The 27,778-nt window shown below is 37.8% G+C and overlaps 2 protein-coding genes across 3 annotated transcripts in view; one reads left to right on the top strand and one right to left on the bottom strand.

Moving 5' to 3' along the window:
- Positions 1-916: 916 nt before the first annotated feature.
- rab20 (RAB20, member RAS oncogene family) lies at positions 917-7,283 on the top strand. Its single transcript, XM_028436661.1, has 2 exons — positions 917-1,373; positions 6,260-7,283. The coding sequence occupies exons 1-2, from the start codon at positions 1,181-1,183 to the stop codon at positions 6,853-6,855; spliced, it is 789 nt and encodes a 262-aa protein (XP_028292462.1). The 5' UTR covers positions 917-1,180; the 3' UTR covers positions 6,856-7,283.
- Positions 7,284-7,441: 158 nt separating this feature from the next.
- col4a2 (collagen, type IV, alpha 2) overlaps positions 7,442-27,778 on the bottom strand; it is a 64,565-nt gene continuing 44,228 nt past the window's right edge. The window contains exons 5-48 of one of the 2 annotated variants that reach the window (XM_028436658.1): positions 25,783-25,917; positions 25,659-25,703; positions 25,481-25,597; positions 25,332-25,400; positions 25,214-25,249; positions 25,080-25,133; positions 24,945-24,980; positions 24,790-24,831; positions 23,599-23,673; positions 23,459-23,512; positions 23,260-23,307; positions 23,138-23,173; positions 23,021-23,065; positions 21,996-22,056; positions 21,109-21,222; positions 20,567-20,716; positions 20,415-20,486; positions 20,153-20,304; positions 19,991-20,063; positions 19,804-19,910; positions 19,506-19,689; positions 19,098-19,142; positions 18,757-18,831; positions 18,570-18,668; positions 18,264-18,485; positions 18,022-18,183; positions 17,770-17,940; positions 17,544-17,687; positions 17,332-17,457; positions 17,061-17,242; positions 16,901-16,964; positions 16,754-16,828; positions 16,426-16,533; positions 16,247-16,354; positions 16,084-16,155; positions 15,380-15,505; positions 15,131-15,247; positions 14,864-15,025; positions 13,828-13,926; positions 13,614-13,760; positions 13,420-13,536; positions 12,724-12,915; positions 9,597-9,883; positions 7,442-8,498 (exon numbers count right to left, since the gene is read on the bottom strand). In XM_028436658.1, the coding sequence (XP_028292459.1) occupies positions 8,244-8,498; positions 9,597-9,883; positions 12,724-12,915; positions 13,420-13,536; positions 13,614-13,760; positions 13,828-13,926; positions 14,864-15,025; positions 15,131-15,247; positions 15,380-15,505; positions 16,084-16,155; positions 16,247-16,354; positions 16,426-16,533; positions 16,754-16,828; positions 16,901-16,964; positions 17,061-17,242; positions 17,332-17,457; positions 17,544-17,687; positions 17,770-17,940; positions 18,022-18,183; positions 18,264-18,485; positions 18,570-18,668; positions 18,757-18,831; positions 19,098-19,142; positions 19,506-19,689; positions 19,804-19,910; positions 19,991-20,063; positions 20,153-20,304; positions 20,415-20,486; positions 20,567-20,716; positions 21,109-21,222; positions 21,996-22,056; positions 23,021-23,065; positions 23,138-23,173; positions 23,260-23,307; positions 23,459-23,512; positions 23,599-23,673; positions 24,790-24,831; positions 24,945-24,980; positions 25,080-25,133; positions 25,214-25,249; positions 25,332-25,400; positions 25,481-25,597; positions 25,659-25,703; positions 25,783-25,917 (4,860 nt within the window). In that variant the 3' untranslated portion in view covers positions 7,442-8,243. The remainder of the gene's footprint in view (positions 8,499-9,596; positions 9,884-12,723; positions 12,916-13,419; positions 13,537-13,613; positions 13,761-13,827; positions 13,927-14,863; positions 15,026-15,130; positions 15,248-15,379; positions 15,506-16,083; positions 16,156-16,246; positions 16,355-16,425; positions 16,534-16,753; positions 16,829-16,900; positions 16,965-17,060; positions 17,243-17,331; positions 17,458-17,543; positions 17,688-17,769; positions 17,941-18,021; positions 18,184-18,263; positions 18,486-18,569; positions 18,669-18,756; positions 18,832-19,097; positions 19,143-19,505; positions 19,690-19,803; positions 19,911-19,990; positions 20,064-20,152; positions 20,305-20,414; positions 20,487-20,566; positions 20,717-21,108; positions 21,223-21,995; positions 22,057-23,020; positions 23,066-23,137; positions 23,174-23,259; positions 23,308-23,458; positions 23,513-23,598; positions 23,674-24,789; positions 24,832-24,944; positions 24,981-25,079; positions 25,134-25,213; positions 25,250-25,331; positions 25,401-25,480; positions 25,598-25,658; positions 25,704-25,782; positions 25,918-27,778) is intronic. The other variant, XM_028436659.1, reaches the window with a different exon arrangement.

Raw genomic sequence — 27,778 nt, 5'->3', positions numbered from 1 at the left:
ACGAATAAAACACGTGTCCGTTCACTCTGAAAACAAAAATAATCAAAACTGTTTTTTTTTCTAACAAAAATGAATTGTCGTAGTGCGCACGCGCATATATGCTCATAAGCGATCTCAGCATACCGGAAAAACACTGAGGCTGCAGTTCTTTCAGTGACCACTAGGTGTCTTCAATCAGGTGTGTAAAATATCCAATAGTATGTGCAGAGCCGGAGACCGCATATTACCCCATCTTGTTTTTTTTTTTTTTTGTTTTGTTTTGTTTTATGGGTAAACATACTTGTAAATAGAAAGACTACTCCTTTGTGTAATGTGTTTATTATCTGGTTCACTGGATACTTCAAGTCTCTTAAATTGATCAGACAAAAAACAAAACACCAAAATGTATAAATAAATGAAATATCACTGCATTGCATGTGTCTTTTTCAGTTTTGTCTGCATTTAGCATATATATATATATATATATATATATTTTTTATTTTTTTATTTTTTTTAAAATTTTTATTTCTTTTTCCTCTTCATTGAAAATATTCACTTCTTCAGTAAGTGCCAAACTGTTATTGTGCCTATGTACCCTGATTTAAAATGTATATTCATTGTCACTGGATAATGTCAATATATTGATTTAAAAAAAGTGGGAAAAAACAAACTCAACAAAACAAAAAACTTCCCCGGGATTAGACAATCACATTTGTGTTTCCTCTACTCTAAATAAAAGTTGTCAATCTTTGCTATATTATCTTTATTTTTCCCCCAATTCAATCTGCAATGCATGTTATTAAAGATAATAGAGAATTTCGACCCTGTCTTTTGTTTATTATGGGTGATGACGTTGTCGAGGCAGTTCATTTAAAATAGTGCTTTCCGCCTGACAGTCCAAACCCGGGGTTAACCAAGGGCAGTAGGTATTCTACTTCTCACCCACTTCCTGTTTCACCTCGGACACTTTTTTTTCTCTTTTTTTTTAAGTTTGCTGTCAGATAAATGGCCGTGATTGAGTAAACATGGCACCGACAGGTTGTCTCTGGTGAACTTTCTTTCATAAAAAAAATGTCAAGTTTTAATTGACGACTCCGCCTTGAGAGGAATTTTATGAACTAGTCCGTCTTCTGGATAGAGACAAGAGTGAACACTGTTTAAAAGAGTCTTCGTCTTCATCTTTATCATCATCATCATCATCATGCCGGCGGACGTGTCTAAGATGAAGAAGCCGGACGTGAAGGTTGTCCTGCTGGGAGACATGAACGTGGGGAAGACGTCGCTCCTCCACAGGTACATGGACAGGACGTTCAAAGACACCATCAGCACCGTCGGAGGAGCGTTTTTCCTCAAACAATGGGGACCTTACCACATCTCAATATGGGACACCGCTGGTAATAATGGCTGTCTTCACTTGTGTCGTGTCCAAACGTCTTCCGCTTTGTGTGTTTGAGTGTGTTTTCAATCACTTTTTCCTGACTTATTTAAGCCACATGTGTTTACCTGCTGCACTTCGTCATGTGACCGCTCAACCGTTCACACACAAACCCTGTCAATACATGTCTGACACCATCACATACACATACACAAGAAACGTAGTTTATTAATGTCAGAAGCATATATATCAATTCAAATAATTGTGTTATTTAAAATAAATAAATAAATAAATAAATAAAATACATTTACATTAATCCAATTGGATGGCTACTTCCCTATTTATGGGTTCAACTTCCTCTGTCATAAACATAACAAAATACACATTTGTCTGTTTTTGTGTGGCTTCCAAAATAAACGCACAAGTTGACCCCAAAATACTCCCCAAAATACCTTGAAAATATATTTAGAAAAAACCAGCTAAGGTTACCAGAAGGCAGTGACTAACCATACATAATGCCCCCTCATTGGCCAGTTTAGGTCACGTGATTAAGAAGCTACGTACTTGTACTTATTAATACGTAGAATCCTAAACTTTTCGTACGTGTATCGCTTTTTCAGCCATTTTGTACGTACGGCTAGCTACTTCGTTACTAAAATTAATAGTAATTTAAAAAAAACAACAAAAAACACCAGACAATACAAATATACACACAAATTAATTATTATTGTTATTTACAAAATAACAACAAAATAAAAACAAAACACTAAATTGGAGGAAAATACGTAAAATGCACACTTTGACCCCCCAAACGGCAAAATGACACGTAAATATAAAAATACATGAAACAACTGCAAAGGTGCACAAACAAATAAAAACACACTTGGTGACTAAAGATATATATAAAAAACACAAATCAGCAATAATTCAAGCTTTAATTCAGGCAGATAGTTTCTCATTATCACTGGTATACACAGTAAAGTGAACCTACACTCACTATTTCTGTTACAAGGACATAAAATAACTTAGATTTTTTTTCAAAACAACCCAGATATCAAACACATTATTTAGAGAACATTTATATTTACATTTATATCAAATTAGTCCTTGAGCCTTTTTCAAGAAAGGAAATTGTACTCATAATAATTTATTTGATAGTACACAAAGAAATAAAGTGGATTATACCAACTACAAAACATAAAATGCAGTGCTTATCCATACGGTTGCCGTATCAATATACTGACATTCTATCCATACGCAGCGCCCCTTATTGACCAGTTTAGGTCATGTGATTAAGACTAAACCTAACCATAAACCTAATCCTAACCTTAACCCTAAAAATTGTTGCAATATAGGGTTATAACCTAACCCTAAGACACTACGTACTTGTACTAGTAGCACCGGGGGTTGTCTGTATGGCAACCGTACAAATAGACACTTTCAACATTAATAGCCTTAGGCCACTGACTAAAACCATTGTAAATGGTTAAAAAAAAGCTGCTTACAAAGAATGTTTCTTCTTCTTCTTCTTTCAACTTTTATTCCTTGCATGCCATATTAGAATCCAACATAGTTGACAAAGTTTTTTTGACAGTGAAAACAACAAGTTTAAGCAATAGATTAATGTGTTTATTGTGAATCTCCTGCTGCTGATTAGGGATGTCATGATAACAGAGTGCGCCTTGTTTGGTGCTTTATTGCTCAATTTGAGATTAAAATGACCCAAATAGAGTCTCAGTCAGACGTGTACTTTAGCACAGAGGTTCTCAACTGGTCTCACCCTGGGACCCACATTTTGCCACCGTCATTAAATCGTGATCCACTTTTTTTTTTTTTTTTTTTTTTTTTTAAAGTCAACCAATTTTCAAAAATAGCTGTTGAAAGCTCACACATATATCATCTTTTTAAAAACATAAATCTATATATATTTTCCTGCGCAACATGCATTTCACAGCATGCCTGTCAAAAGAAAAGTTTCTTTCAAAATAAAAGACAAGTACAAATACATAATGAGAGATATTAAGTATATATTAATTTTTAACCAGCTGTCTCACCCAGTACAGGTCCTCGACCCACTTTTGGGTCCCGACCCACCAGATGAGAATTGCTGCTTTAGCACAAAGTCCCATATAATAACCTGAAACCAAGAAAAGTCGTTGGTCTAGGAAATAAATACGAGTTGTTTGATTTAACAGATAAATATTTGCTAAAGCAGTAAGTGAAAGGTTGTCGTCATAACTCATGAGAGCATTATTTATTATAGTGCATCACACAGGTTTGAGGCTATATGTTTAAAATATGAAAACGTAAGTTTTTATACTCAAAATTCTCTGATTTTAATAAATTTACACTAAATAAACACAGCTTTTGGTAGCCCTGGTTTCCTGTAATGAATGTACTGGTATTAGCTTAGTCACAAATGCTCATTATTCTAGTTTACTGTTAATGAATAGGCTCAGAGCTGCCCCACATTCCATTATTGTGTAAACAAACCATTGCAGACTACATGAAACAGGGAAAATAAAGCTGGTTAACTGAAGATAACTGTGTCACCGGCAAAGTAGTTTCCTGTCTGTGTTTCCATGACCTTCGACACAGCTCCATTTTAGCTGAGTCACTGTGGTAAATAATGTCCAAATGGACCCAGTGAGGGTAAAGTCGGGACGTTGGTGAAGTTCAAATTCAGTTTCAAAGTCCTCACAAAGTGTTTTCTGCTTCCTCCTGGTGCTCTCAGTCACATGATTGAGTTGTGACAGGAAAACTTGACCCTGTGCTTTCAAAACTGCTTACATAAGATCATGTTTTCCCAGAATTGCAAAACTATTTTTGTCGTTTAGGATGGAAAGTTTGAAACTTGGGGAGGGGGGAAAACTTTGAGAGATATTTTCTTCAATTTTGCAAATCGTTCTTGAACAGCAGTTGCCCCTCATACTTCATATATTTCTAATATATGATAGTTAATTCAAAAAAATTCACATAATGCAAAAGTCATCTTGTTAAAACATGTGGAGTTGTACACAGTTATTTAAAGGATATGTATCAGGTGTTTTTTTGTTTTTGTTTGTCTAAATAAACCATAATAATTTAATATATAACACATCACATGTTGACTAGAGTAGCACGAGTACTTCTTTATGACTTATTAACATGCAAGTGTTCAAAATTGATTTAATTCAGGCTTTTTTCCTGATGATACATCTGTATTTTAATAAAAATCAATCTTTAAACTTTTGAACAGAGATGAGGGGAAAACTTACTAGAATGCAGTTCAATATATACAGTATTTTTAACAAGTTGACAAAAAAACTTAACTGTAATATCAATGTATTAATAGTAAATATAAATACTGGTTGTTAAATAAAGGATTTTTCATAGACTGAAAAACAAGTGAAGATTAAAAAATAAAATGTGCTAAATCTAATAATCTTCAATATCTAATAATACAAATAATGAATGTATTCACATAGTGCTGTACATCAAATAGAACATCCATTAAACATGTAAAAAATATTTGAATAATAATGTAAAAGACATGCATAAAACATTACGAATACGTTTTTAGTTCTGCCTTAAAAACATCAAATCAATCCAGTAATGTACAGTATCCATTTATTTTTTAATCATTCATCAATATACTGTATCTTAAAATGTGAACACACATTTTTACTATAACTGTAAAAAAGAATAGTTAAAAAAAAAAAAAAAAAGGTTAAATTCACACAAAATGAGTAAATCCTGATCTGTGTAATGTGATCAGATTTTGGGGTATCTACATTGTGAAGATACAGAAAACGTATGCTCAGCAATGGAAAACATTTTTAAGAATAAAAATGAGGAAAACCTCTGAAGCTAACTGACCCAAACCAGAATGACTAAGAAAAAGTGAAGAGTCTAAATAATATTGTTAAACTTTAGACTAGTTTTTCAGTGTTCTCGTTCCCTTTATAAACACGGTAAAAGTTCCACTGCTGACCTGTCACAGTCACAGCCCACATTTGTTTAGTAGCCGAGGGAATCTACTGATAACTTGTCTGTATTTGGTTTTCTGATAGTGCAGTGCTTTTTCATTCTCAGTGAGAATTCACCCAGGCACAATAAGCTCTTTCAAATTCCTACGCATTTCAACAACAGAGCTGCTTCTGTTTGAAAAGTGCTGATGATTTACATTCATCCTATTGCCCTATTGCAAAACCGCTCAACATTTGCTCACCTAAAAAGTCATAAAAGGGACATTTTCCCACCTACAAAATATTAGGGATGGGCGATTTTGCCTAAAAAAAATCTTTGAAATTTTGAATTTCGATTAGATTTTTTTTTATGCACATATAAATGACTGCAGACATCAGATATATTGTCAAAAGTGCAACTTTATTGTTGATTGTCCTCGAGAGTTAAAATGCATAGAACAATCCCAAAATATATAGTAAATGAGGCTCTGTCATTCAACAATTTCAAGCTTTAACCCAGGTTTATACTGTCGTGAGACAGGTTAGTTTTACCCTACTGATGATGTGTTGTTGCAATAGTAACAGCGCCTTCACAGTAGCTTAAATTTTCTGATTAAGAAATCAGATAACTACATATTTTATAACATTACATATAAAAAAAATAATAAACCTTTCCCTTAGCATCTCAGCATAGTGTGAATAAAAAAATTAAACATGTCTGTGGACACATATTATAGCCTACTCAATGGGTAAACAAAGGCTCGGTAATTGTAATTGAACCAATTCAGAACGTAATTGACTATCTGAGGATAAAAAAATAATTGTAATTGGAAAAAAAATGCTGGTAATTGAATTGTAATTGAACATGGATGATTGAAAACGTAATTGTAACTTAATACTGTAATTGACCCCAACCCTGGTCCTCATGTGGGTTCTGTTGTCCCGTCTATTGTCCCAGGTCGTGAACAGTTCCACGGACTGGGGTCGATGTACTGTCGAGGTGCTGCCGCCGTCATCCTCACCTATGACGTCACCAGCTGGCAAAGCCTGGCTGAGCTGGAGGAGCGCTTCCTGTCCCTCACCGACACCGCTCACCATGACTGCATCTATGCCATTGTGGGCAACAAGGCGGACCTCACAGACACTAACGCCCAGCTGGCTCAGGACTCTGACGGACACTCGGGTGACAGCGACAGCCTGGAGAGGACAGACGAGCAGGTTCTCTCTGCGTGCCCGACTCCGCCGGCCTCGCCTGTGTCGCTGTCCGGCCTGATGCCACACAAACAGGTGACCCACGAGGACGCAGTGGCCCTTTATGGTAGAATACTGCGCTACAAGGGCCTGGAGGAGACGAGCAGCCTGCCTGCAGAGAAGATGTGCTTTGAAACGAGCGCAAAGACGGGTTATAACGTGGACACTCTGTTTGAGACGCTGTTTGACCTGGTGCTGCCGTCCATTTTAAGGAAGCGTAATGAGAACCAGGGGTGTACTGTTAACCTGGAGGATAGCAGGGGGGGCGGCGGCAGCAAGCGCTCAAGGTCTGGCTGCTGTTAGGAACCATTGTCTCATTGTCTTTAATAGAACAATGAAAGGACACTCGTGTTGCTATGGGCATCAAAAACTCACTGGGATGGCATTCGTTTTTGAGTAATTTGAGGAAAGCAATAATAATGCTGTTAATGCTGTGACGATGGTTTGAGAAACTCATTTCATGAGCAATTCTTTTAGTATTTTTTTTTTTTGTAAGAAATGTAAACAATCATTTAGCATTTTCACTATATTTTTGGAGATGTTTTACTCCTCACTTATGTCCTTAAGGTGTGTGTATGGGAAAGTAAGAGGTGAACAAGTTATTCACAGCAATCTGTAATCGTTCCGCAATGGGAAATTCACTGATGAACCAGCACTGATTGTCAGTCTGTTGCACACTGCACTGTTGGCTGAATTTTAATGAACGTTTTCATTAATCACATTTCACTTTGATGTACTTTTTTTTTAATGTAATTTGCACTTTGGAAAATTTCAATAAGTCAAAAGCATTTCTGATTTGTTTTTTTTTTTTTTTTTTAAAGTATGATATAATAAAGATTTTTTACATTGCAGTCCGTCTCCCGTAAGAAAATAAAAGGACACACAGGAATAAGAAACAAGATTTAATCTTTACAGTGAAAGAACCGAGTTTAAAAGTTCAGTTGGAACAAGTTGCTTTTTTTTTTTTTTCCTGTCGTGATCCGTTTATTTCCAACGTGTACATTTGTGTGGCTGAAGAACATTTGACCTACTTCCTAACAGTGAAACCCTCTTTGCTGCAGACACACACTGACATAAGCGTTTCCTGTTGGCTTGTTATCAGTTTTAAAAGACCTTTAACTTTGGCGTCAGTGCATGACGTGGATAAAAGGAAACATTAGAGTAGTTGATAAAAGCATTTAAATGTTATATGGCATGTAGTGGCTAAAAATGCTGAACGAAACATGTTCTTTAAGCAACAGAATCAAAGCAGTATAACACTGTCAGTAATATCAACCCATAGGTTTATGACTGTAATGACACCTTCATTGTATTTTCAGTAAGAATATCTGTTAGTAACTTTACAATAGGTTCAGTTAAAAACTTGTAAGAATGTGCATCTTTGGTTCAGCTGTAGTGAATGTTTTCTGACACATAACATTGTCATAGTAGCTGAGGTAATAAGTTAAAACATAAGCACCAAACCACAGTTGTGATAAAAAAAAAAAAAACTTTAAAAAAAATCTCAGCTTTCACATAACGCTCGCGTCTTCATTACAGGTGCTTATTGTGTTTTATCTACAGTGCAGATCAAAGCTTGTAGCATCACACACACACAGTCATCATATATCCACGCTCTGTGTATCAGAGAAAACGTTTTTTTTTTTTTGTTGGATGACGATGTCATGTTGCGTGTCTTAAAGTAAAGTCTTTCACAAGTTCTTCATGCAGACTTGGCAGCGGCTGATCCGTGACAGGAGCTGTCCCGCTTTCAGCGTCTCTGCCGCCGGCTCGGTGTGGAACGACTGATCTACGGAGGTGAGCCAGAAGCTGTTCTTGTTGGCAAAGTAGTGGCATGTGCCTCTGGCTCCGTTACACTCGATGAACGGCGCGGTGCGGAAGTCCTCCAGGCAGGAACCGGGCGATGACAGGGACTGACCTCCACCTTCATTTCCTGCTGCTGTGTGCTGTGAGGACAAAAGTCAAAGGACTGTCAGCAAAATAGATTTCTGTGTAATTTACGTGCAGTATTAAAAACTACCAGGCTGGCGGACCGTTGTCTAATTTTATGCGGGTCCCAAAACAAAGCAAAAGCACACAAGATCATAAATTTACATATAATGACTCAAAAACACACAAACTGGCTCCAACATTAAAAAAAAAAAACACGAAATGACACAAAAGGACAACAACAATGTACAAGATGATTAAAAATATTATTAAAAAACACACAGAAAGTGTGTTTGCTTTCTTTGTTCAGATTGGTTCTGACATAAATGTTGATCATGTGGTTCTGGAATCAGATAATCACATTTTTGTGGCCCCTGTTGTGATAAAAGTTGCCCCTCTGTAATGTCATCTCATACTCTGCCTTGTAATACATAGATATACATTATATAATGATAAAATGATTGAAAGTGATATGATTTCCACCAACATCATATATCCAAAGTATTATTTGCAGAACGCATAGAGTATACTGTATGTCTACTTAGATATAAAAAGTCCAATAGATCTGTGGAACATCTTTAAAAATACTTAGTATAAAATGGTATAATATGTGACTTAAAAAAATGAAATAGAGAAATTTGATTATTTCTATTGCAAACATGGTTGAAGGGAATTCATAATTTTGTGACCAAAATGAATGTTTGACAAAAAACAACAACATTGTTTTGTTTTGTTAGACATTTCTTAATTGTTGATGCACTTAACACATATGCTTAGTTTAAACATCAGTGGTTTTGCCAACATAATTCAAAGCAGTTATTTTTTATATAGTTAAACTGAACCTAATATTTTTTGTAGTAAAGTAAACCGATCATCAGGGATATCATAAACGTAGACTTCTTCTTTCTATTTGACGAGCTTTTACGCAAACCGTCATCGTTTCTGTTCGTTAGTGAAAAGAAACACTCTGTTCTATCTACAGTCTAACTTCCTGTTATTATTTAAAAATGAATGCGGTTTCTTTGGTTTGCACTGACGAAAAAGAAACAAAAGAACAAAACTCAGGTTGCACCCTGGCCTTAAAACCGAATATTTCCCATCATGCAACATCTCACCATGAGGAAGGAGTAGCCAATCCACAAGCTGCGCCAGCCTGGGAGACACTGTGGGATGGTGATGTCCTGGCTGTGGATCGCGATAGCGACCGATGGGGCTTCGCACACCGAGCAGCGGCTGATGTACGGTTTGATCTCTCCTTCCTCCACAGGCATCATAGGCAGAGGAGCGGTGGTTGACAACCAATAGGATTTATCATTCCTGCCGGCGTAGTAACAAAGGTCCCCAGGGTTGCAGTACAAGAAGGGCATGGTGCTGAACCGGGGGAGGCAGGAGCCGGCCAATCCTAGACACAATAAACAGAACAGCTCAGATTATCACACATAATATGGATGGATAGAATCTTTCTTAGTCATTTCATCATTAACAATGTTAAATATACTGTATTTTTATTATGTGAGCTTCTACTTTCTCTGTCAAACTGGAAGGCCAGTAACTGTTTCAGGGTTGGGGTCAATTACTTTTTTTCAATTACAATTACATCATCAATTATCCATGTTCAATTACAACTCAATTATGATTACCTTGACTGGCATTTTTTTCCAATTACAATTATGATTTTTCCTCTGAAAGATAATTACATAATAATCTTCTCAATTACAAAAGTTAAGTTACAATTAACCGCAATTACTGAAATAATGAAATAATAATAATAACACCTTTATTAAATGTATCCTCCCTCTTGTGTTAGCTTTCTGTTAGCATCTCTAATGATAACAGGCTGTCAGGCTTTGTTGGTTTTGTTATTTAAGTTTAAGTTATTCTGTGTCTTTGTTTATTCGATTTGAGTCTGGCCTCCGGGTGTTTAACTCTTGTCTGTGTTTCAGGTGTTCCTGCTTGTGGCTCCACCCCCCAGTGATGTCTGTGTGCTTGGTTGGTGGCTGATTAGCGCCCTCATGTTTTCACCCAGGTGTGGCCCGTTCCCAATCAGGCCTCCTCCACTATTTAGCTGAGAGCTTGGTCACAGTGTGTTTGCCGGTTCATTGTTGATGTCATTGTCTTCCCTCCTCGTGTCCTGCTACTTTTTGGTCCTTTCTCCTTGTACCTCCTGCCTCGTTGGATTTAAGTTACTTTTGCTTGGTAAATAAACATGGATTGGTTCAAGGAATGTTACTCCTGCATTCTGCCTCCTTCTCTCCTCACATTTGGGTCCACACCTCCACTCGACCGTGACACAGGCCAGTTTTGACCTACGTCTTAAATCAGCTGTAAAATACACTAAAAAAATTATCTGTCATACAATTTGTTTTTCATCTCTTGGTTTCCTTCCTTATCCTTGAAAATATTGGTATTAATGTTTTTGGTGTGGGCGTCTGAGCCTTTTTTCTGTCAGTATACCCCTCGATTTCATTTTTTTAAAATGGTGAAATGATCCTCAAAAGAACTGACAGGTAAACTTTATATGAAATATATTTTAATAATTAATAACTACGTATGTATGTGTAAACCATACAACTGTAACATGGTTTCACAGGTTTGCGTTTATTTACATTATAACTGACAGTTTTTTTTTTTTTTTAGAATTTTCATGCCAATTACAATTACAAAGTAAATTATTTTCACTCAATTACAACAGCAAAAATATGTTTCCCATTATCTACAAATATCTACCCTCTACCTATAAAAGCAAGAATGTTGTGTCTGTGTGTGTGTCCCAGACATAGTGCCTGTTCAACCTGAAACTTTGTCAACGGCTTCCAAATACCCTGAGTTTGTGCATCTGTTATTTTGGAGTAAATTGTTGTTGCAAAACGTTCATTTTAATTACTGCTCCCTCTATTGAGCGCGCTATTTCCAGTTCCGGGTTCAGGACGTCGCTGTGTCGCTATTAAAAACGTTTTTGTACTGCTAAAAGTTATTTAAGTTAATATTTTATGGTTATTTAAAATGATCCCCGTGATCCCAAATGTCCTTTAAGTCACGGGTCAAGGAGTGCACTTCCTCTTCCGTCTCCATCGCTGCGATGCTATCGTCTTGTCTCAAACACGGGAGCTCTCTGAATAAATCATTTGAAACCGTCGGCCACTGGTGAGTCTTTAGCTGACACGTTTCCCATTGTTTAAACCATATCTGTGTAATTGCTCACTAACGCGCTGTTTCACTAGAGTCGGTATTGAACTCAACCCGTTCAATGCTCCATCTGGAAATCTGCAGATTCTCTGTGGTGCTCTGACCACTCGGGTCGAAGGTAATCAATGATTTTTGTTTAAAAAAAAAAAAAAAAAAAAAAAGACAGCCGAATTGTAGATAATACTTGAATTTACTTACTCATGTAGTTTGGAGCTTTGCATTTTGTTTTGCGTAGTTTTGTTACTTTTCTGATTGGCGCAACAATGGGTATGGAGTTTGGTTATCAGCGTCTCAAACATTTCACGGGAATACACACACACTCACGCCCTCACCATACATAACCTATTTATAATAAAAAATATACTAAATGAGTGAAAAAAAAAAAAAACTAAACAATATTTATGCATAAAGCACACAAAACTACAACAGAAATGCACAAAAATACACATGACTAAAAAAAAAACATACATTAAAGAAAAATACAACAACAAAAATATGAAAATGACTCAAAATACACAAAACTAAATATTTATACAAAAAATACACAACATGATAACAGAAATGCACAAAACTATACCATAAAAGATACAAAAATGCACATAATGACCCCAAAAAACTTACATTACAGAAAAATACACCAAATGAAAAAGAATTAAAAATGAGTGAAAAAACAAACATTTATCATGCACATGTCCCATAGAATTAAACCAGGAAAATCGCAAATGCAATTTTTCTTTGCACCCACAAATATACCCCTTTATAACACTACAGAGTGTGTACACCTCTTGTACATCCAAACACATACTCATTTGGCCATTGTTGACAACTCTACTTAAGCTCCCACTATATGAATACATACTTCTGACGGGCACTCCACTAATGATTACAATTATAATTACATCATAATTGTAATTAATTACGCAATTACGAGAATAATTGACCCCAACCCTGAGCTGTTTACTGTAGGATAGATTAGCTATTATTAAAACTCCCATATTCAATCACTGCCACTTCCACATAGTTAAGAGACTGTGTTCACATTTCAGCTTGTCTTACCGAGATCTTGATTGTGGGCCTTTTCTTGTCCCTCAAGATAAAGCAGGCTGTACCCGTCCCACAGTTTGGACATACCCACCGGGCACATGGGCGTCTGCTCTGACTGACTGTGTTTCACCAGCAGGTAGCCAACACTGACACTGCGACCAGGCATACCCGCTAACCCGGGGATACCTGTGTTGCCACGGCGACCTGTTGAAGAATTGGAAGTTCACAGTATGGTGTAAATCACTGTTTCTCAAATGTAGGTACGTCTAACTCTAGGGGTACGTGATGGCACTACAGGGGTACTTGTGAGAAAGTGGAAAATTAACAAACAAATACATAAAAAACCTGGGGTTTTGTAATGTTTATTTTTGTTTAAAATGATAATCAAAATTTTGAGAACCATTGGTGTAAATAATGGAATACCCCATTTACAAAAAAATCTATGGTTTTCATGGTTGGTACATTTAATTATTGTTTATATATGTCTTGCTTTTGAATGTTACAGATTTTTGCAAGTATTTCTATGTAATACAGTATGTTCAGATTAAACAAACCAAACCACTTAATTACTCGTCCTTGACCTTTAACTTTTATCCAAGCTTAAACAGATACATTTTATATTGTGATAGCGTTTCAAGATGGCTAATGTTTTAATTTGTGCTATATAAATAAAGTTTAATTGAATTGAATAAACAGTGTCAGACTCACCTTCCATGCCTTGTAGACCACGATGGCCCTCTTGTCCAAGCTCTCCACGGAATCCAGGTGTTCCAGGTGTGCCACTAATCCCTGGCATTCCCTTCTGTCCGACGGGTCCCATAAACCCTGTGGAGTATCAAGATAAACATGCATCGTCGAGCTGTACATTTAACATCGAGGGTTCTGTGTACTAAATAACTTACCTGGATCTCCAGGAGGTCCATGTGGTCCTGTTGGCCCAATGTACCCACTTGGTCCTTGAATACCTTGTGGACCAGTAAGCCCTCTCTCTGCTGGGATTGTGATGGGAATTGGATAAGGACCCGGGCTGCCAGGCTCTCCAGGAAAGCCTGTAACATAGACAGATAATTAGAAGGGACAAGGAGAACACAACAGGTTGATTCATTATTATACTACCTGGGAGTCCAGTGCCTCCTTTGGGACCGGAAGGTCCTCTTTCTCCCTTTGCACCAGGACTACCATGAAATCCCATCAAACCCTGCTCTCCTTTCACTCCTATGGTCGAAAAAAGATTGTGAGTTTTGTTTGAAAATATTAGCAAACTGTCAATCCACATATATTGCAACGAAGGCCAGATCCAAATTTGTTCATGTTAATAACAATTCTTCACCACACAATGAATACAGTGTATACAAGGATTTTTTTTCCCTTTCAGACCAGTTTGTGTTTGTATTAAATATGCTTTCACTGGGCAACATTTTCAGAAAGCACTGTATAAACTTTCACTGTTACCAGATGATACAAACTTATTTATCAATAAAATCAGATTAAGCACAGGCATTGCTTAATGATTACATAATGTTACTTCTAGTATCACAGTAAAATAAAAATAAAAAAATAAACTATTTTATTCCTTGTCCCAAAAACTGCCCTATTTCATCTATGCAATATTGCTGATATGAAAATTATTATGCCTCAGAATTATGCTGAAAAATGAATACATGCTTTTGGTACATCATTATTATTTTTTTATTCTTTATGGTCAGTTCCAGTCACTCATTAAAAAGTCTGTATTTGTTTCAAAATGCTACAGCAGGAGTGCAATATGATTCAAAGTACAAACCACAATGTTGAAATTTCCAAATTTCTTAGAGCCTTGTTAGAGTCTCTGGCAGAACACTTCCCTAATCACTGGTTTAATGATTTTTTCTAGAATTGCTAAAAAAACAGGAAGCAGGGCATTCACTGAGCCAGCTCCCAGTTTCAATAGGACGCTAACACTTCCTCTGCTTTGAAGACTTCAAGGCTTTGAGGTGTAGGCCTATAGTCAAAGTCGGCTCATGATAACCTGAACTTTTTAATTATGTTTTAGATAGCACAAGATAACACAAGACAACACGCATTTACCCAAATTATTAGTTTGCTATTAACACACATAACCACAGTAATGGTTAACTCCAAATTTCAAGAGTATTATATTTGTCATGCATACCTTTCTTTCCTGAAACACCATTAGCCCCCCTGTATCCACCTGGACCTTGATCCCCTTTGATCCCTTTGCTACCGGGGAATCCAGGAAACCCAATTGGTCCTGGTATGCCTTTTTCTCCTCTCAAAGCATCTCTACCAGGAAATCCTCTTGGTCCAGGGAATCCTAATAAAATGAGTCAGTGAAAGATGATAAAAACATTTGAGTTAATGAGAAGACTTTTAGCATGCAAACATAATGGAAAATACAGAGAAGATTCAAAGTTTGAACCTTGGAATCCAGTTTGTCCAGGAAAGCCAGGGTCACCATTTGGCCCAGGTCTGTCTTGGGTTGCATCAGGCCCTACAGGACCATGAAAACCCCGAGGTCCAGGTTGACCATAGTCACCTGGATAAATATTTAACAATGAAAAACTTTCTTACATCATCTTCAGTGCTGTGCAGTTGTTATTTCATTTTTACGGAAGAGATGTTCTTTGTGTCCCTTGAACCCTAATAATCCACAGGACTATTGACTAACCAACAGGTCCTTGGAAGCCTTTCAAACCCGCCGTGCCAGGAGCGCCCGGTTGGTTGTTGGGGTCGCCACTGTCTCCTTTCTCTCCTTTCATTCCTGGCTCGCCAGATGGACCTGTGGTGTCCACACCTGAACATAACAGCAGATGGGGTGTTAGCGTAAAAACCAAGATACAGCATCTAAAACGGCATCAGGTGAACTGTTTATCATGCATTCAATTACTTTTCATTTGTAACAACTTCTGTAAGCAGTTATTTTGTCAAACACATTTTCATGAATGTAGCTAACATTATAATGTCACTTGCTATTTCTGTACCACACCCGAGATTCATAAAGTTTTATAGAAGCTAAATCTTTGATCTCACCAAAACTTAAAAGAAAGTGAGAAAACATGAGAAACTGGTGGAGATCAGATACAGAAGTGATACCAAACTTTACGGTGCATGATTTACATCACGAGAGTCTTAATAATATGTCCCCATATACAGCAGTAGTGAGCCCACAGTTTATAAACTTACATTTAATCAGTATTTTATATCCTCTGTTATTATGCAGGTTAAGCAGATACCATTACTCTAAATCTGTTGATTTTGAAGTGATACATGATTCTTCTAGTTATTATTTCCATTGATGTGTTGCTGGCTCATCATCAAACTGGTGAATATTTGCACAGCGCGGCAATTATTTGAGTTGCCTGGTTTGTGTACCTGGTACTCCTTGGATGCCTTTTTGTCCTTTTAGTCCATTTAACCCATAAAGACCCTTAAGTCCAGGGTATCCTGCAAAAATGAGATCAATCAAAACGTGTTTGCTACTAAAATTATTTTAAAAGTTTGGAATCTACAAGTGCCCCATGTCTTATTTGTTTACCTTTCCCTCCTGAGAAACCAGGAAATCCTGGGAGACCGTCATTTCCAGGAGGTCCTGGAAAGCCCTTTAACCCTGGACTACCAGGAACACCATTTTGCCCATCTAAGCCTAAAAACATGTTTGAAAAAACATGAATAGACAGAATGGCTTTGACCATGTACAGCGGTAGAGTTGTTTACCTGGGGATCCTGCTGTTCCTGGATCACCTGGCACTCCTATTTTTCCATCAATACCATCGAAACCAGGTGTTCCTCTGTCACCTGTTGCTCCAATAAATCCTTGCTTTCCTGTGTAAGAAAATGTCATACAGTTTATGTTGCTGAACATTTTTGAACAGCAAAGATGCAACAAGTCGCAAAGATTTCTCCTTTAGTGGGCGCCGCAAATGGCTGCTCCGGTGTGTTGATGTGTGTTCTTTCGCTGCAACTACCAAGTCAAATTCCTAGCATTGTTCTAAACTGTACCTGGTAAATAAAGCATTCTGATTCTGAAAGATGTGGTAAGTACCTGGCACTCCTGGAAGTCCGATCTCTCCTCTTAAGCCAGGAGATCCCGGAAGATCTATGCGATTGCCTTTGACACCTGTATTGTGACAGTTTGAGATCAGCATTTACATCCAGTCTAGTATTTTGTAGTGTACATTTAAGGTTTCACCTTTGGTTCCTTTCCGCCCTTGTTCTCCTAAAGCTCCATAGGCACCAGGACTTCCTTTATCACCCTGAAAAAATATCCATAAACTTAGTACATACTAAACTTTCCATGCAGTGTGGGGATAAGTAAGATTGTTATGGTTTGCTGGCTTAGCTTAACACACCGTCTTGCCAGGCATCCCTTCAAAACCCATGATTCCTTTATTTCCAGTTAGTCCTGGCATTCCTTTGATCCCTGGCAGTCCCTGTAGACCTGGATCTCCCTGATAACCTTTGGCATGGCTGGGATCTCCAGGATGACCATGAAATCCTTCAAAACCTGGAACACCGGGGAAACCTTTTAAACCTGCAGAAAAGAGAGAAATTACAGTGAGGTGGTTAAATAAAAATATTCTTTGGAAAGGAAAATGTAATAATAAATTTGGTGCAGCACACCTCTTTGCCCAATAAAGCCCCGGTTTCCAAAATTTCCGAGCTCTCCTTTGGTTCCTTTCATATCAACAATAAGCTGAGCGGGGACGTAAGGTTTTTCTCCGGGTAGACCTGGTTGACCACGGTCACCTGTCAACAACAAAAAAAAGTAGAAGTTGGATGACGCATGAGGCAGGCCAAGCTATGATTTGATGAACTCCAGCACGCAATCTAACCTTTTAGTCCACCTTGGCCGATAATTCCTTTTGGACCAACTTCTCCTTGCACTCCAACCTCTCCTTTGGGGCCATTGAAACCCTGCACACCTTTAGTTCCCCGCATGCCCTCGAAACCTCCCATCCCAGATGAGCCTTTAATTCCTTAAAAGTAAAAAATCACAGAAAGATAAAACTTTGTCCTAATGCACTGCAGAATAAAATAATTGGAATATGAGGACCAAACCTTTTATTCCAGGGAGTCCTGGACGTCCACCTGCTCCTTGCCATCCGGGGTCACCAGGTAGTCCGGTCTCTCCAATGGGACCATTACTGCCATAGTCACCTGGGCTTCCTTTTAATCCAAATGGTCCTGGAAGACCTGGTTCTCCTTCTGTTCCCCTCTCTCCTGGGAAACCTGAAGTGCAAATCAACATACAGTAACAAAAGATCTCCAATAAGAACACTGATGACACACTCTGTTTTATGCCACACTTACCTGGCCGCCCTGTTCCCCCACGTGGTCCGGGAGAACCTGCTCTCCCAGGATCCCCAGGCAGGCCGTACTTGCCCGCTGACCCAGGCCTTCCTTCCTCCCCCTGCAGCCCTGAAGGGCCCTCTTGTCCCCTAAAGCCAATCATACCTGGCATTCCACTCATTCCTGGACAATTGGAATCAAATTTAAATGAAAGTTGAACAACTGATAAAATGTTTTACGTTGCAGAGTAAATATGAGTTTACCAGGATAGCCTGGGTTGCCTTGTTCGCCAATTTGGCCTTTATCGCCTTGAAGCCCAGAATACCCTGGATCGCCAGGCGGTCCAGGTGATGCCCCGAAGATTTCTCCGTGAACACCCTTCTCACCCTTTACCCCGTATTGACCGGGTGCGCCAGACAAACCAGGGTTTCCTACTGAACCTTTGCTTCCAGGAAAACCTAAATCCCCACGAGGCCCTGCAAAACCTACAATGGGGAGGACATGAATTCATATTTGTACTGCACATTTTGTGACTATTACACATCACTATCACACTTGTCCCAGCTTACCTGGTGGTCCGGGTGCACCGCCTGTGCCTTGATCTCCTGTCTCTCCTTTTTCTCCTTTTACTCCAGGGAAACCTGAAGCACCTTTCAGGCCTTCAGGCCCTGTACAAAAAATAAAAAGTATTTGATTGGGACTCAACACACCCCTAAAATTTTGACTACACAAACTTGTGTCTAATTGTTGTCTAACCTGGAAGACCTGGTCGTCCACTGAGTCCTGGAGGACCAGGGAGCCCTGGAGGACCAGGGACAGCATCACAAGGACCTACATAGAATAACCACAACACATTAGCCAAAACTTATGACTGAGGAGACTTTAAGTAGCTATTTCTGGGGTGAGTGACTGTAACTGCTGCTCAGCTTGGGTGGTGTTTATAGCATTACATCACCTGGCATCTCAACACACTCAACATCAAAATATTAATTATATACAAATCAACATGCACATCTGTACAAATCATCAATTAGGAAAGCTCAACAGAGGTGTTACACAAGGGAGCAATAAAGTGAGAACTTTATTATACGAGCTACCTGTTACATCCACCTGTCCTCCATCTCCTCTTAGAGCACAGCCGCCTTTCAGTTGAAAATGAAAAAAATGATAAAGAGAGGCATTCGAAACAAGAGTTATTCAAATGCACAAGCATGAATTCAAACAAGCACAGTTTTTGCTGGTTTGAGGGATGCAGCCCGTGCATCGAAACAATGTAATGGGGCAGAGATAGAAGAGCAAAATCCATGTCATGCTTCTTTATCTTTTTATTACCACAAGCTATTAATCTTACTGCCCAGCAATGGATTATAAAAGAAAGTTTTCTTAGCAGAAATATGGTAAAATAAAACTTTTTAGTAGAGAGAAAAAATCCTGTAAAAGCCTTTGAGGAGAAATGGGCAGCCCGAATCTATCACATCACATCAGCATAGTAAACGTCCCCATACCTGGAGCTCCAGGGGTTCCTTGTACACCAGGATAACCAGCAAGGCCGTCATCACCAGGTAAACCATTTTGACCTTTGATGCCAAAAGTGTCTGGACCTGGTTCTCCTCTGTGTCCGGGTGCCCCGGGTCGACCAGGACGACCTGGGTAGCCTTTGTCTCCCTGTTTCCCACTAACCCCTCCTCCCTGTTATCATAATTCAGAAAAAAACATTGCACTCAATCTTGGTCATCAAAAGTACATGAAAATAACAAATACAATCTATTAATAAGTCATTTTTGAAAGGACTGGGAGACGTACTGGAAGACCCCTGCGGCCAGGTACACCAGGTGATCCATTACGTCCTACAACTCCTGGTATTCCAGGCTCACCATCATTTCCTGGATTTCCTGGGTCACCAGGATATCCTGTATGGGCCGCACACGTAGAAATAAATGACATCATACCCTTCTGCTCTTTTGGGTGGTGATGTACTAGAACACTACACCTTTTGTTCTGGGAACACTTGTGTCTCCTTTTCGACCTTTGGGACCTGGAAAACCGTCCAGCCCAGGACGTCCCTGCAATGCCCCATCAGCGTGTCAGGAAGGAATGGGAATAATAAATATTCCAGTTTTGGTAAAAAAAAAGTTTTTGTTTTTTTTCTTACAGGGAGGCCGTCCAATCCTTGTGGACCTGGGTCTCCTGAATCACCCTTCCAACCAAATTCTCCGATCATTCCAGGATCACCTCGATCACCGGCAGGGCCCAATGAACCAGGTAATGAATTGACGGAGGTGCAATTACAATATCCGTGCTCCCCTAATCATGTAAAACACACATTTGTTTTTGATATAGTCATAAAAAATAGGGAAATATCGCTAATAATATGCAAACAGTTTTCTACCACATAAAGAGCATTCCTAAACCACCTTTTAGTCCTTTCCTGCCTGCACTGCCAGGCCTTCCTCTTCCTCCGGTAGCTCCTTTGTAGTACTCTGCCCCTTTAGAAAAACATATCAACATTTGAGAAAGACAGAGACTGATAGCATGAAAGCTAATTTTCCCCTAGTCTTTAACTCACATGTTATATTAGCTCCTGGAGAGCCTCTGTCTCCGGGACGCCCGTCCGTTCCTGGAGGTCCGGCATTGATAGCAGGCAGTCCGGGTTCCCCCTGTCCCCCCTTTTCTCCTCTGTCTCCCTTAAAACCAAATGGCCCAAAGAACTCCCACACTAAAGGAAACAAGTGTTTGATTACGTTACAACAGAAAATGTAATCCTAGCATAGCCATAACTAAATCTGAGAACTTAGCACTTAGCAAACTCTTAGATTCCAAGGCTGCTCTAACACAGCAAGAGAAATTAAGTTGGTCTTTTTTAGAATCTTTTAGTAAAGTGTTGTATTCACAGCCTTAGCTTTACACAAACTAATGTCACCGATATTGTTGTGAGCTTTGAATAACTAGCTATATAAAGTAAACACACTAAAAAAAATATGAATTTGTTAATTCTTTGTTGTTTTTAAGTTGCAAACATAAAAAGAAAAGCTACTCCATCTCTTTCTATTGCATTGACTTAGCGTTTCAATAGAGGGAAGACCTAATTTTTGGCTGAAGTATACAAACCTTGTTGTTGCGTCTCAGAGGCAGTACGTCCCGGAGGTCCTGGTAAGCCTTGGTCTCCAACTGGACCCCTCTCTCCCTGTGGACCCTGCTCCCCACGGGGCCCCAGGGGACCAGCTAATCAAAGGAACAAAGGAATACAAAAAAACCTGTTCAATAATGCCAAGTAGCTTGCATCCATCCATCCATCCATCCATCCATCCATCCATCCATCCATCCATATTTATCAGTATTTACTATTAGGCCTTTGATTTTATTAAGCATTTCTTATAAAATATCTGTTTTATCGCAACTTTGTGTTTCTTCATGAAAATGACATAATTTTTTAGACTAAATGCTCATGTTTTGTACGTACCTGCAACATTCACTACATTTTTCTGGTGTTCATTTATATTTACTTTGATTAAATCGTGACAAAATTGAGGTGACTGTGGTTGGCAAAAAGGAAGAGAGAAAAATAGTTTTTATTACTGATTTTAAACTTAAATTTTGTTATGGCTTATTGTTGTTTAATGTCTTCTGTAATACTTTATTTTAAATCATGTAATGGCATTGAAGCCTTGACTTGCCTTGCTGTACCGAGTTTTGCCTAAACTGAACTTTGACTTCAGGAAATGTTTAACATTTTTGCACTTAATGTCTTCAATAAAACTTTACACCCAGTTTGACTGTCAAACTAATTATTCACATTGATTGTTTTTTTAAACACACACAACCTGTTGCACCAGACACACAGAGAGGATTGGAAAAATATGCAAATTGTGATTAAAGTTAACACTTACGTCAGTGTTTGTATACACACCTTTTATTTTACAACTGTAGCACTGAAATGTTCTTACTGTGTAATAAACGAAAGCTTTTCTTGTTGTGTATGATGTCAACTAACGTACCAAATGAAGACCAGGGCGAGGACCCAGATGAAATCAGTTCTCCAGCTTCACCTCGCTCTCCCTAAAACACAACACATATTTCAGTGTGAAGAATCATTTGAGTAGAAACTACAAGTGTGACCAACAAAGACATATCGTTGTTGCTGTCTGTCTTTATCAAAATTAAATGTTTCTACAAGTTTTTTTCTATAAATATAGACAAAATGCAAAAAGCAAAAAAAAATGTCTACAGAAATGTTATTATGGATGTAAAAATCACCACAGCAAGTCCTAATTACGTGTTAGTAAAGTCATAATTATGAGATACAAATTGAGCATTTGCTGTGCCTGTTATCATTCTTAATGACCTTTTGAATAACAGTTTATTCAAAACACATATTTTGGCTGTTTATTCAGTTCTTAGAATTCAACACATGGTACATAGTGTAGAAAATAGTGGAAGTACATAAAAACGTCTTGATTGCCAAAATTTCTTCGCTACTTTGCATAAAAATAATTATCTCATAATTACGACTTTCTCATAATTACAACTTTCTCATATTTATGACCTTTTTTATCTCATAATTATGAATTTCTATTTCATAATTATGACTTTTCATAGTGATTTTTATTTTTATTTTTTTGTGATGGAACCAGGCTTCCATATGTATCACTTCTTCTACAAAAGTAAAAACACTAAGCGAGAGGCATTAGCTGTAGCAATCCATGTTTAAACATGGAAATAGTGTATATATATATATATATATATATATATATATATATAAATATATGAAATATCGCTTGGCAGCAAATGTATCACTCATTCCTATAGTGCAATCAATATACCAGCACACAAAACTACACAAATGTTACCTAAACTGTCTGTTTGCATATGACAGAAGCTTAGAAATGTCATTGATGATGTTCCTTATTTGCAATGACTGGTTAATAATAATAACTTGTGATTGTGGCGATAACATGTGACCGAGCAGTCAACAGCAGGTTTTGGTAAACAGGAAACAAAAAAAAGAAAATGTTAAACTCACCTTTAGCCCTTCTTTGCCTTTGGTTCCTATTTCACCAAAATCGCCCTTAAAAAAGTTTCCATGTTAATTTTTTAGGAGCATACGACATTTCTTTTTTTTTTTTTACACACAACTCACCCTCGGTCCAGGACGGCCATCTGCACCCACATCACCCTAGTATTAACCAAGAACAATAGATAAGTCAAACTCCACATGAAAGTGTTTATCTAAAATATATGTAATAATGTTCCTGTGCTGACCCGTGGACCAGGATACCCAGTTACTCCAGTTTCTCCTTTGTTGTCAGCCTGGAACGAAATGACAGAGTAAAAACAAAAGGAACAGTTATAGATTTCTGTAGATTACTTCCAAAGCCCACTGTCTGCATTGAAAACACCCAAAAAGTTGATGATATGCCATAGTTGAATATGTTTAATAAAAACACGAGTAATCACTTACTACATCTCCTTTTTCTCCCTTTTCTCCTTTACCACCCTTTTCTCCAGTAGGTCCCTAAAATGGTCAGTGGAATACATTTATTAGGAATTTGTTTTCAAAATTATGATGAGTATGCAGGATAAATAATTAAAAAGCAGCACCCGTAGGTGTTCATTGATGGGTCCGATGTGTGAACGAGTGGTGTTTCCTGGAGGCCCTGGAAGTCCGGTGTCTCCCTATAATTAAAACAGGTGGTAAACAACTCATCAAAAAACACAGCATGTATTGATCATTAAAGCACTTATTGAATCAGATTGGACAGCCTGAATCAAATGATTGAAGACGTCTTTTTATCATTAGATGTCTGCTGCTGTGTACATACACATGTATTTTTTGGATGCAGCTTTATTATTGCATATCATCCTGTACAAATTAATTTATGTCATTACAACACTGGATATATCAGAACATTGTATATATTTTTACATTTCTCGTATCTTTATTATACATACAGTACAAGTAAATTGTACGAGGAAGCGTAGGATTTCCAGATGATGTAACAATGTTGCATACTGAATAATGCTTTTGAGATATGCTGGTTTCTGTAGAAAATTGTGTCCTCAATGCATTTTCCAATAAACTGTACAGTAAAAAAGCAGAATTTATGATCTACTTTAAAGTTGGACAAATAGAAAAAGTAAAACAGTAGAAATGTACGGAGCCCCAGACATGACATGGTAAATAAAAAAATACTAATTTGATACCACAAAATATTAATTTATTACCACAAATTACTCATTTGTTCCCACAAAATACTAATTTATTACCACAAATAACTCATTTGTTCCCACAAAATACTAATTTATTACCACAAATAACTCATTTGTTCCCACGAAAAACTAATTTGTTTCCACAAAATACTAATTTATTACCACAAATGATTAATTTGTTCCCACGAATGACTAATTTGTTCCCACAAAATACTAATTTGTTTCCATGAAATACTAATGTTTCCACGAAAATACTAATTTATTACCACAAATGACAAATTTGTTTCCACACAATACTAATTTGTTACCACAAACTACTCATTTGTTCCCACAAAATACAAATACATTCCTACAAAATACTAATTTATTACCACCAATGACTAATTTGTTCCCACGAATGACTAATTTGTGGCCACAAAGAAATGACCTGAAACTGAATGTGTGTATTTTTTCTTAACCAAAAATTACATTTCCTGCACTTAAAAGGAAAGATAAAGATAAATCCTAAGCAAATATTCTAACAAACTTGATTGTTCTACTATCCAAAGCAGAAATGACCCATTAAATGTTTATTGGTCTCACTTGGTCTCCTCTGTCTCCCTTAATCACCGTGGCCATCGTGCCCTGCAAACAAAAAAAAACCAAACAGGCCTCATGTGATTGAGATACTTGCCATATTCACAAAGTGATTTATGTTTTTAAATGATTTAAAGAAACACAAATGACCATCACTGTACCTTAGGTCCTCGAAGACCTGGAGGCCCCGGAGGTCCCTAGAAAGAGACACAAATATTTTCTTTAAAACCACTTTGCTGCTCAACTTTGGTTACTTTGAACCTAAAACCTGATCAACAACAAATGTAGACACATACCTTTGGTCCTTCTGGGCCTCGGACACCTTGCCATCCTGGGTTTCCTTTCGGGCCCTAAAAGAAGGAAACATATTTCATTCACCATGAACTAAACTGTCAGGAATTGAATTAATGAATTAAACAACATGTCTTACAAATATTCCATTGGGTCCTGGTCTGCCTGGATCTCCCTGAAGTGAGATTTGCAAAGAATATTTCATATCACGCTTTAGACCAGATTCCCAATAGAGGATATTTGCTGTAAAGTCTCACCTTAAATCTCTCCATGTACACGCTGACCTCCAGTGAATCTCCTTTCTCTCCCTTCCTGCCCGGTTGTCCCTGAACGTGAACATTCAACAGTACTTACATCTCAACAGCACAAAGTACCCAAAAGTGCTATTTAACACTGCGTTACACACGGAGTAACCAGGCGCTCCATTATAACCAGGTTCTCCTGATATTCCAGGTTCTCCTTGGGTCCCGTTGCAGCCGTCTGCACCTGGTCTCCCTCTGGGTCCTGCATGTCCAGGGTGGCCCTGTAGTGAGAGACAACCATGAGGAATAAACATGTACTACACGTGCAGTGAAGACACTTACCGGAATGCCATCACTTCCAGAGAACCCAGGTACACCAGTCATTCCCTGAGGACAGAACAGAGTTTTGGAACATTACTGTTACAGATTGGTTGATAAATCTCCTAACAAGAGATGGATGCTTTACCACACTTCCTTTTGGACCCATGGCGCCACCTTGACCTCGGTCACCTTTGTGCCCCTTTGGTCCCTGGATGCCTGGATCACCTGGTCTCCCAGTAGGACCCTTAGGGCCCTGTGGACCAAGAGGCCCTGGGGCACCCTAATAGTTGGTTGAAGGGTAGAAAAGTGGTTATATTAAATAATCAATAGTGTCCCAATCCACTATTGATATTGGACATTGGCTGTGTTATGAGCAGAAAACATGATAATCGGATTTTTTCGGCCACATCTAGAATCTCCATTATAATATAATGTATCTTGTTTGCCGTTGGGTTTAAAAAAAAATCCCTCCCTATAGAGGATGACTTCCTCTGGGAATTCCCCCCCAAAAAAAAGAAAGAAAAGAGAGAAGAAAAAAGATAAGGAAAAAAATAGAAAAAAAAGAATAAATATTAACATGTATTGCTTTAATTGGATTTAAAAGGTTATTTTTCAGGGTCTTCTAATTTTTTTTTAATTTTTATTTATTTTATTCAATTGCAGAATATTTTTTATGTTTAAGGTTAAGATTTATGTAACCTATTGGCTAATAATAAATTGATCCATTTTTCTCAGGCTGCTGACTATTGATCTCTGTTTTAGTAATATCACATTCCACGCTACAATATGAGTAAATAAAGTATCTACGCTAATATCGTATCAGATCCGGATCGGTCAACACTTAAGAATGCAATACAATAACGTATAGGAAGTAAAAGACGAGTCTTGGGACAACAGTAATATTAATTGATCAGGAAGGAATGCTGGTTATCAAACAGCGTCAATGGTACCACAAAATTGGTAGTTAAACTGGTGACATTTATTGGAAATCCTGCATGTGGAACCAAAACCAAAGCAACTAAAGTAAAAAAATAAATAAATCGGAGGCAAACATATTTTTTTGAATAACTACATTGAAATAAATACATTGAAAAACCAAGGGCTCACAAAAAAGTTCATGTGATAAAAAGGATCAAAGCGTTACAGCGATGTGGTTAATGCAAAATGACACGTCATATTTTTGCCACAATTTTAAACAAATTTCTTAAAATAATAATAATAATGTACTTGTAATCACAACTTCCACCACTAGAGGGAAACATTAACTTATTTTTTTTGCTGCAGCTCTCTACCTCCACCTGGTGGTCCTGATGTGTACTACACACGTGTTTTTAAAAACAAACATCCAAATAACTTATTGACCTCACTATGCATAATGAACTATTCCTTTTGATAAATACGTTCAATGATATTTTAAAACTTGCCTATAGCTTTATAAGAGTTAAAAAAAACACCCTATGCTCATGGCATGGCTTGGTTGTTCCAAGACTGAGATAGAGCAGCTTTGAGGTTACAATAACATAAACAAAGAATGACTCAGCAGCCAAATGTCTCCTTGACGACATTCAAGTGGTGTTCAACTCTATTCAGACAATTTAAACGTGCAGAAAGCCCCTAATCTACAAGATAAACAGATAAGCAGATGAAAGAGCAAAGACATGCATGTAGATATGGAGAAGTAGAAGGCAGAAGTTACAAACATTGCCAAATAACTTTATTTAAAAAACAAAAAAACGGTTCTCGGTCATTTTTCATGAAAATGAAATTTGTTCCTCGGGGCCAGCAGCATACAAGAGTTAAACTTGAATAAATAAAATTCCTAGGATGAAATGAAAGCTCATGAACATGGAGGTCTTGTTAGATGACGGTGCATGACGGCAAAAAAATTACCAAAAGGTCACGTGTTGTTTGCGAAGGCTTGGAAAACAGGTGCTCACTTAAAACTTAGTGCAACGTCACATGACAAGGGAAGGTGGATGGTTGACATGTGTGTGGATTGAAAACGAACATTAGGACAGAAGTGTTTTTTCAAGAGTTGAAAAACACGTGAGAGGGAAACACCATGGGAATGTGGGAAAACACCAAGGGCCTCTGGGTTTAATGGGTCAATAAGTGATGATCTCAGAGGTTTGGGGCCCTGA

The sequence above is a fragment of the Gouania willdenowi genome, chromosome 21, assembly GCF_900634775.1.
Source record: "Gouania willdenowi chromosome 21, fGouWil2.1, whole genome shotgun sequence".
Classification (NCBI taxonomy): Eukaryota; Metazoa; Chordata; class Actinopteri; order Blenniiformes; family Gobiesocidae; genus Gouania; species Gouania willdenowi.
The sequence above is the reverse complement of the archived record's forward strand: the minus strand, read 5'-3'. Positions and strand labels throughout refer to the sequence as shown.